Here is a 10306-nt window from a genome sequence, read left to right on the forward strand (position 1 = left end):
GGTGAAAATGGGCTGGGTCATGAAGGGGTTAATGGTCAATGTTTCTGAAATTTACATGCATGTGATTTTTTTTATATGTAAAAATAAATAAAAAGTAGAACCTATTTCATGCTTTCCACATCAGGGAAGCAAAAGGGCATACACAAAAACCTCCACATTGTACTCTAATAGCACCCTATACTGCACTATAAAAAAAATTAAATTGGTAGACAAACTAAACCCACATCTTGGGAAATGGAGAGTGTATCAAGAAACTTAAAAAATGGTGTGATTAGGACACTAAGCTATTAAATCAGCCATTTTTGTGGAGAATGAGGGGCATTTACTAAGGGGTTTAGTCATTTTTTTCGGACTATTTTTGGCGCAAAATTGTCGCAATTGTGCCTACCCTATTTTTTGTGCAACTTTCTCTAGCAAGAGCTAGAAAGTAAAAAAAAAATTCTCGCTTAATTTACGCAAGTTTTCAGTTTTTACTTGCAGTGGTCAGGAATTTAATTAACTGAGACAGTCGCAGTTGCGCAATAAACTGTCGCAACGGCCGTAAAAAATGACTAAATTTACTCCAGCTTTTGGCTGTCCAGGCATGCTGGGAGTTGTAGTTTTGCAACATCTGGAGGCACCCTGGTTGTGAAAGACTACAACTCCCAGCATGCCTAGACAGCCTTCGACCGTCCAGGCATGCTGGGAGTTGTAGTTTTGCAACATCTGGAGGCAACCTGGTTGGGAAACACTGGCCTAAAACAGATGTTGCAAAACTACAAGTCCCAGGTTGGGAAACACTGTGCCCGGCCTCCGCCCCACCTTACTGTAATGCCATGCTGGGAGTTGTAGTCCTGCAGCTGGGGGCAGGGGACAAGCTTGTCACTTGCCCACACATCTGCACCACACAACTCCAACTCCCAGCATGTCCTTACTGTAAGGGCATGCTGGCAGTTGTAGTCGTGCGGGGCGGGAGATGTGTGAGCAGGTGATAATAAATGTACTAACCCATTTTTTTTTCTCTTCTCATTTCAGATCAGTGTATCCTGTGGACTCCTTCGGATTCGGTGGACTACTTCGATTACCAGCGTTTTTTGTTTGATTTTAATAAAATGGTTAACGAGGGCTTGTGGGGGGAGTGTTTTTTGTCATAAAATTTTTTTTAAAACCTGTTGTGTTTTTTCCTTACTTTACTAGACAGGCTTAGTAGTGGAAGCTGTCTTATAGACAGAGTCCATTACTAACCTGGGCTTAGCGTTAGCCACAAAAACAACTAGCGCTAACCCCCTATTATTACCCCGGTACCCAACGCCACAGGGGTGCCGGGAAGAGCCGATACCAACATGCCTGGAGCGTCAAAAATGGCGTATTTGGCTGAGAATGAAAATAGTGGGGACCCTATCCGTGTTTTTTTAAAATAAATAATTAAATATTTTTTTAAAAAGACATAGGGTCCCGCCTATTTTTATTCTCAGCCAAATACCAACCAAACAGTAACGGCCTGACGTTACCAGGGTGGGCGAGAACCATTGTTACTGGCCCTCCCCAGCCTAAATAACGCCAGCCTGTTATCGCCTAGGCCCAGGAGCGTCATTTTTGACGCTCCGGGCCTGTTGATACCGGCTCTTCCCGGCACCCCTGTGGTGTTGGGTACTGGGGTAATAATTGTGGGTTAGCGCTAGCTGTTTGTGTGGCTAACGCTAAGCCCGGCTTAGCAATGGACTCCGTCTATAAGACAGCTTCCAATACTAAGCCTGTCTAGTAAAGTAAAACAAACACAACAGGTTTAAAAAAAATTACAAAAAAAAAACTCCCCCACAAGCCCTCGTTAACCATTTTATTAACATAAAGCAAAGAAAAACGCTGGTCGTCGAAGTAGTCCACCGAATCCGAAGGAGTCCACAGGATACACTGATCTGTAGAAGAAATAACCAAAAAAAGAAAAAAAAAAAAAGGGGAAGTACATTTAGGGAGAAAACAACTGTTAAAAAAAATGTAATACACACACACACACACTAAACGGCGTTTACCACTATTCTGAGCCATGACTACAATTTAGTTATTGAATTATTTACATGTGGTGAAAAAGCTAAAAAAAAAAAAAAAAAAAAAAAGCTCCAGAAGGAAACCAGCAGCCAAACCTATTCAGACAGCAGGAAAAAGGAACAGACTATTTTTTCTACTACATGAAGTAAATTTCCCACTTTTGCCTATGTGTGCCAAATTTATTAATGCCGTGCAACAATTTAGTAAATTTGTCGCACAGTCAAAAATGAAGTAGAAAAAAAACAGGGTAAAAACCAGACTACATAGTAAAAGATTAGTAAATGCCCCTCATTGTCCACAAATGATAAAAAGATGATAAAAATAATTTTTAATAGGAGTAATCCCTTTAGCTGTACAGCATTTAGATTTTCTTCTGTCACATGGTATTGCAGGGATTGTAAAATCTGCAGTAGTTGTGCTAAAAAACAACAACAAAAAAAAAAAAACTTTCAATACACTCAAGACCTGCATGTTAATCTAAATTGTGCTCAGTTAACGGTTTATTTTGCACTTTAAGTATTAAGGCTTACATATGCACAAAAGTTTTTACAGCAAACTTAATGAAAACAAAACGGTTTAATATTTAAAAAAAAAAAAAATAAAAAAAAAATGATAAGTTACTCAGGACTAGAGATGAGCAAGCTTATCACGACTAACCGTTTTCCTCTGCTCGCCAAACTCACTTACCAGTTTGAACAGATACTATGCTTTCTATGTGTTTTGCAAGCTTTTGTTTTTGGCACCCAGAGGAAGCATGAGGGATCATGTCAGGTGACCAGAGACAGAAAATATATCTATACATCATCTATACCTCTCTCTCTATATCTATATTATATATCTATATAATATATCTATATTATTATATCTATATTATCTATATCTAATATCTAAATCTAAATCTATTTCTAGCATATAGATAGATTTAGATTTAGAACAGATAGTGAAGAAAAGCAGACTGAGAACAGGAGCCACAATTCTCATCTAGGAGCCAAAATCTATTCCTAATCTATAACATCTGCAGTGCACAAATCCTATAGGAGTTATACAAGGATCCACAGCAAAGAAGAAGTGCTCATCCCCAGCCTGTGTGTGGGCTTCTAATATGGGTACCTCCTGTCAATTCATACACAAGCCTCATTGTGTACCAAGTCACAAAAAGCCTTTTTAAAAGGCTGATACAAAAGACAAAACAAGCGGTGAACTGAGCAAAGCTGTGCTGCAGCAGACCTGCATGATTGTGAAACATGAAAAGTGCCCTAAACACAGCATAGCACTTTACTCCAACCACCATTTACATCTGTCTGTTTGGGACACTAAAGGCAGGGCACTAAAAGCCTGGAGCCCACGAGCATTAGACTTCAAGTGACTAAGTTTACCTTTTCTTGGTCAAATTAAACTTGTGTTATACCTACCTGCTTGTAAGAAAGCTAACCTACAAATCCAAGCTATCTAACCCCCCAACCCCCCCCCAATATGTCTGGTAAAAGGAAATTTGGACGGGGTAGATGTCAGAAGACTCCAGTGAGGTCATCTGGCAGTAAGAATGTTGGTGCCAGTACACAATGCAGCAACAGTCAGGTGTCTGGTGGTAGCAGCTGTGTCAGCTGTCCCAAGTTCTCCTTGCCTGCTAGAGGCTATTCTGTTTCAGTGGATGATCAGGCTTTTCTGGACTACATGTGCCTTAAGGGGCAGAGGCTTCTGACAATGTTATGGTGAGTGACCAGTCAGTGGATTCCTCAGTGTCTACAGTCACATGGCATGGTGTAACTTCAATATACAGTTTCCTCATCTCAGTCTTTTGTACAATACTGCATAGCATTAGGGGTTGGAAGCAGTCACCCTGTTGTCATTCACAGCCATCACCCTTGGTTCAACCTCCCGCCAGGCCTGGGCAAGATTTGAGGGGGGAGGGAAATAAAAATAAAAAAAAAAAACAGTTTGGCACAAAAGCTAGACTTTTGCAAGTCTTAGGGGGAGATTTATCAAAACTTATGCAAAGGAAAAGTTGCTCAGTTGCCCATAACCACCAATCAGATTTCTTATTTAATTTTGCAAAGGCCTTGTTGAAAATTAAAGAAGCAAGCTGATTGGTTGCTATGGGCAACTTTTCCTCTGCACAGGTTTTAATAAATCTCCCCCTTAGTGATTGGAAGATCTTAAAAGGAACCTGTTACTTCCAGTCTGGGTCATCTGTCATTTGGCAAAGATTATTTTGCCAGCCATTGATTACGCAGTACTACCACCCTTGCTGTATGTTAGCTACTGCTAGTACCACCAGTCCACCACCTCCTGCTGTGTGCTGGGTAATAGAGATGAGCGAACTTACAGTAAATTCGATTCGCCACGAACTTCTTGGCTCGGCAGTTGATGACTTTTCCTGCATGCTAGTTCAGCTTTCAGGTGCTCCCGTGGGCTGGAAAAGGTGGATACAGTCCAAGGAAAGAGTCTCCTAGGACTGTATCCACCTTTTCCAGCCCACGGGAGCACCTGAAAGCTGAACTAATTTATGCAGGATAAGTCATCAACTGCCGAGCCGAGAAGTTCGTGACGAATCGAATTTAATGTAAGTTTGTTCATCTCTACTGGGTAATTCTGTAGTTACTCCCAAAAACGGATAGTTTTTTTTGAACGGCGTGAGAATTCCATGCCATCTTCTCTTGGCAGACTAAAAAGCTCTTGCCACTCAAAGGCTAATTATTTGGGGGGGGGGGGGGGGGGGGGGGGGAACACACCACACTATGGCTTCAAATGCCTGCTAGTATTGAAATACACAGATCTAATCTTAGCCAGGGATACTGCTACTTTTAGTGTGAATAAGCCTCAAAACAAAGCAAGTGCATTAATGAAGCTGTTACCATGGGTTACAACATGTCACCATAGTGTTAGTGGGCTTCCCAGCTGTTAGGCAGTGTTTAGGGGCTTCAGTTGAAGACATTTCTCAAGTCAACTGGTGCCAGAAAGTTACAGATTTGCAAATTGTATATATAAAAAAAACAAAAACGTAATCCTTCCAGTACTTAGCTGTTGTATGCTCCAGAGGAAGTTGTGTAGTTTTGTCAGACATGTTTCAGCAGAGAGCACTGGTCAAGAACAGTCCCGAGCAGGATAGGTTTTCTATGGGGATTTGCTCCTACACTGCTGACACCTGTCAGGAACTGTCCAAAGAGCACTGTGGTCAGACAGAAAATAACTCAGGTTCCTCTAATATACAGCAAGTAATAAGTACTGAAAGGATTAAGTTTTTCTAAACAGATATGTAAATACTTATAACTTTCTGGAGCTCATTGATTTGAAACAAGTAGTTTTCCATTAGAGTACTCCTTTAAACAGGACAGCCAAATTCTCAAATCTGTCTTGTGTCACTTTATGCATTTAATCAGTCTGATTGAGATTGTTTCGTTATATTCTACTTCATGGGTAGGTTCACACATACAAATCCTGAGCATCAAATCTACGCAGGATCCTGTAACTGCCGCTTTAGAAGCTGTGCCCAGTCATTTAGTTTACAATGAAATCTGCAGCAGAAAATTCTGCATGCGTGAACATATATCCTAATACTGTGGTAACTGGTGATAGTTGCATAGATTGAAAATTCCAAAATCTCATTAAAAGTTAGAATTTCTAAATTTGAAATAGAACTTAAGCTTGAAAGGAAAATTATGAATAAATGACTGACACCCCATCGGGGACATTTATCACTGCTGCTTTGGTAAGCAAGTTCTGTAGTCATTTTTTTCTTGCTATTTTTTTGCTTATGTATGACATTTATCATACTATCACAGGGGGTTGATAAATGTGGCTTACATGAGCAAAAAACAACAACTTTTAAATACCTTTTTTAGCACACATAAGCAAAAACCAAATAATGACTACAGAACACCACTTTGCAGCAAAAAAATAAATAAAAAAATCACACACACATTACATATTTTTTACCACTGATTTTTCTACCTAAATGTTTACTTTTTTTGTTACTTATTTCAGATCCGTGTATCCTGTGGACTCCTTCGGATTCAGTGGACTACTTCGATGACCAGAGTTTTTCTTTGCACAATAATAAAATTGTTAACATGGGCTTGTGGGGGGAGTGTTTTTTGTAATACATTTTTAAAACCTGTTGTGTTTTTTTCTCTTTACTTGACAGGATTAGTAGTGGAAGCTGTCTTTTAAGTCCATTACTAAGCCGGGCTTAGAGTTAGCCACAAAAACATCGTGCGCTAACCTCCAATTACCCTGGTACCCATGGCCACAGTGGTGCCGGTACCAACAGGCCCGGCGCTCCTAGGTGGTAACAGGCTGGGGAGAGCCAGTTACTATGGTCCTCGCCCACCCTGGTTACATCAGGCCTTTACTGTTTGGTATTTGGCTGAGAATAAAAATAGGGGGGACCCTATGTTTTTTATATTTATACGGCCCAGCGGAGGTGAAAGCCGTGTGCTGACAGGACCCCCCCGCTACTATATCCCCTAATGTTATTTCAATGTTCCGGTTGGGTCCTGTGATTGGCTGCTGGTCCTGGCCAATCACAAGACCCAGCGGGAAATGTGAAATGACAGCAGGGGATTTAGGAGTCTGCGGCACTGGTATATGTTATAAGGAGCCGAGGCTGACATTACAGTGCAGCCGCCTGGGCTCCTCATACTGCCTCCCTGTTACCCTCACTTAATGATGGGGACACTGATATACATCCCCTTGTCTCCCGCCTGCACCGCTCAGCTCCTGCTGCTAAAAGACTCCAACTCCCAGCGTGTCCTCACTGTAAGGGCATGGTGGGACTTTGTCTTGCAACAGTTAGCAGACAGATGGGAGTTGTGTGGCGCTGGCAGGTGAGATGGTGAGGGGGGGAAAGAGATGTAAATCACTGCAGTGTCCCTGTAGCGAAGTGAGGGTAGCGGGGAGAAAGTATGTCGGAGGCCGGGCGGCAGTAGCTTTTCCTGCTCCATGTTGGACCTGGAGTAAATAGTCAATTTTTATGGCCGTTGCAACATTTTATTGTGCAGCTGTGACTGTCGCAGTTAATACCTGACTAAAGCAAATCCATTTTGAAAAATTTACTACGTAAGCAAGTTTGAATTTTCTTGCTTTTCTTGTTCTTCACGCAAATTGTTGTATGAAAACACACGTAGTCGTAGTTGCGACAATTATAGTAAAGAAAACCTGACTAATCCCCTTGATAAATGTCCCCCAATATGTCTACTTTATGTTGGCATGAAGTAGACATGTTTTTACATTTTGAAGAGCACGTGAGCGCCTGATTCTGCACAACCTTTTCAGGTGAGCAAATCTCTCAAATTAGATCTCACCTAATCTCCTGTGATCCCGCACAAGGAAGCGCTCTGTGTGTTTATATATTTTTGAACTACATAAAACGAACATGTTGCCCAACATTTCCAAATTTTTTAAAGGGGTAACAAGGTGTTGGGGTTTCAGGTGAGATCTGCCGGTATTGCAGCCATCCTGGCCCTTTTACTGCAGTGTTCCATGATCAGTGATTCCTGACTCTGAATGGTGTAAGGCATGTATAACTAAAAATGGGAACAGTTTTCATGCATATGACTGCATTTTAGGGTTGCCTGTTTAAAACCAGTTACTTTATTTATTGGGTAAATGCCAAAGCCCTAGAGCAGTGGTCTTCAACCTACGGACCTCAAGATGTTGCAAAACTACAACTCCCAGCATGCCCAGACAGTTGGCTATCCGGGCATGCTGGGAGTTGTAGTTTTGCAACATCTGGAGGTCCGCAGGTTGAAGACCACTGCCCTAGAGCATGATGGTCTGCTCAGGTGGATTTATGACACTCCACATAACTTTCCCCATCACTGCCTTTGTATGAAAGGTTAGCAAGTTCACCCCTTGTAGGGGCAAACAAGTGAGCTGAAAATATTACAACTGATCAGTCAACAAGTCAAACACTGAACAATAATTGCACTTGTGGTTTAAACCCCCATTTCCCCATGCCTTGAGAGTTTGCATCAAGGACGACAGGTTCACCACAGTATTCAGCTTCAAGTCTGATTAGACGGATTACTAAATGGAATAGCTAACCATATACATGGCCACTTCATTTGCTATTTACAAAACTTATACAAATACACCACACATGTATTATAGTAAATCATTTCATTTAATTCTCAAGAAACTTCAGTAGTTCTGATAGGGAATACACCCCTGTATACCTCTACAAAAAAGGTCACAGTCAATACACATTTACAGCTGCATTCACGCATACAAAATTGTTTAAGGTTAAGAAGTTATTTGGCAATTTCGTATGAATAACCCGTTTTGTTTTAGTCTATTGCCATTGCCCCAGTCAGAAAAAGAAAAACCCATAGTGTACAGAAAATATTTACAGTCAAAAATACTTCAAAGTGCTTCAGAATAGTGATTGTGTTCTCAGAGATATGTACAACTGCCTATACAAGTATGTACAGGTGCATTCACTATATATAGCACAGGGTTTGTTGCTGGGATATGGCTTTTATGGAAAGTGCTTTATACAGTACTTGGCCTATGTGGAGTGAAGGATTGCTAACACTGAAAATAAATAAGGTATGGGGGCTATGGATGAAATGGTAACCTTTTCAAAAGCTGAACAAGCTTAGTAAGAAATATTTACAAAAGGTTTCCATTGCAGGTTCCATTCGTAACAGCTGTGTCACGCATACAAAATAGTCACACTTCCACATTAAGGGGCAGGACGCGTTCAGCTTCTGGACTGGTTACCATCTGGAACCAAAATATCCTGTTGAAGCAGTGTAGACTGAAGGAGGATGGGAAATGTCAATTATGTATAGCCAGGCTCATGACATGTCGTCCTCTGTATTTACAACCGATATCTGTCAGGGGAAGAAGAGAAAATATATAAAAATTAGACAGATTAGCATGCAGAAGTTCTAAGAGTACTGTACCATGAAGTGCACCAGAACCTCCCACTGCCTGAACCTCATGTCACTGGGGTGGTGCCAAGCCACTAACCACCCACCAGCCTTGGCAGATTGCTTAAGATCCCATATACAATTGCAGAGCCAAATACTTGTGGGGAAAGAAGCCACTGAGGTCTACCATGATTACTTGTGGTTCAGGCAGCATGAATAGATTAAGCTCAGTCTACCTGGAACGTTACTATTGCCCCCAGTGAAATTTCCATTTATGAGACCAAGTTCTAGGCCATGCTATATCTAGAAAATGTTAGAGATGTTTTACAGCAAAAGTTCTAAAGTGGTACTTCAGGCAAGAAAAATATTTATATATCTCCAAAGCCACACTTCCTGGCTGCTTGATATTCTTTGCCGAGAGATGCAGCTGCAGCTCTGCCAGACCCTACCCTCCAGTTGTGAGCAGCATGGAGGTGTTCAGTGTGATTGGCTAAGGCTGTACACCTCCCAGTCCTCAGCACTAGATAGAGGATGACTCCGTGCGGGGCAGAAACTACACTGAAGGCAGCCCAACCCTCCTGAGAGACAGAGGGATATAGTGGTAGCTGGAGGATGTCATTCCCTCACTTCATGCATGCAAGTGACAAAGAGGGGAACTGCCCTACATACCAAATGATATTTAGACAAATAGGATGCAAAGAGGGGAAGTATGGGCTATGGGTTTTGTTCCCCAGAGTACCCCTTTAACCCCTTAATGACCAAGCCCATTTTCACCTTAAGGACAAGGCCAATTTTATTTTTGCATTTTCGTTTTTCCTCCTTGCCTTCTAAAATCCATAACTTCTATTTCCATCTACAGGCTTGTTTTTTGCGTGACCAATTGTACTTTGTATTGATAATTCATTTTACCATAAAATGTACGGCGAACCCCCAAAAAATATTTAGGGAGGAAATTTTCATGAAAAACTATTTTGCACATTTTGGAGGGGTTCATTTTTCATACTGTACAATTTACAGTAATTATATTTATTCTTTATTCTGTGGTTCAATACGATTAAAATGATACCCATGGCTAGATACTATATTTTTGTACCGCTTAAACATCCAAAACTTTTTGTACAAAATCAGTAATCTAAAATCTCCCCAATTTGACCTATAACTTTCATTTTTCTGTATATAGGGCGGTATGAGGGCTCATTTTTTGCAGATCTAACATTTAGATTTTTTATTAATTTTTTTATAAAATGTGACAAAAAAAAGTTGCATTTTTGGAGATTGTTTACGTTTATGCCATTTATTGTACGGTATTATATTTTGATAGTTGACATTTTACGCACTCGGAGATAAATATGTTTTACATTTTTTTTTATTGGGGAGTGGATTTTTCACTTTACTTTTTATTTTTA

At 40.8% G+C, this 10306-nt stretch overlaps 1 protein-coding gene across 3 annotated transcripts in view; it reads right to left on the bottom strand.

Annotated features, from left to right (window-relative positions):
* Nucleotides 1–8136: 8136 nt before the first annotated feature.
* The window catches only part of VLDLR (very low density lipoprotein receptor), a 37600-nt gene continuing 35430 nt past the window's right edge, over nucleotides 8137–10306 (bottom strand). For all 3 annotated transcript variants that reach the window (XM_056522613.1, XM_056522605.1, XM_056522595.1), the window contains one exon: nucleotides 8137–8861. In XM_056522613.1, the coding sequence (XP_056378588.1) occupies nucleotides 8826–8861 (36 nt within the window). In that variant the 3' untranslated portion in view covers nucleotides 8137–8825. The remainder of the gene's footprint in view (nucleotides 8862–10306) is intronic.

The sequence above is a fragment of the Hyla sarda genome, chromosome 1 (assembly GCF_029499605.1).
Source record: "Hyla sarda isolate aHylSar1 chromosome 1, aHylSar1.hap1, whole genome shotgun sequence".
Taxonomy (NCBI): domain Eukaryota; kingdom Metazoa; phylum Chordata; class Amphibia; order Anura; family Hylidae; genus Hyla; species Hyla sarda.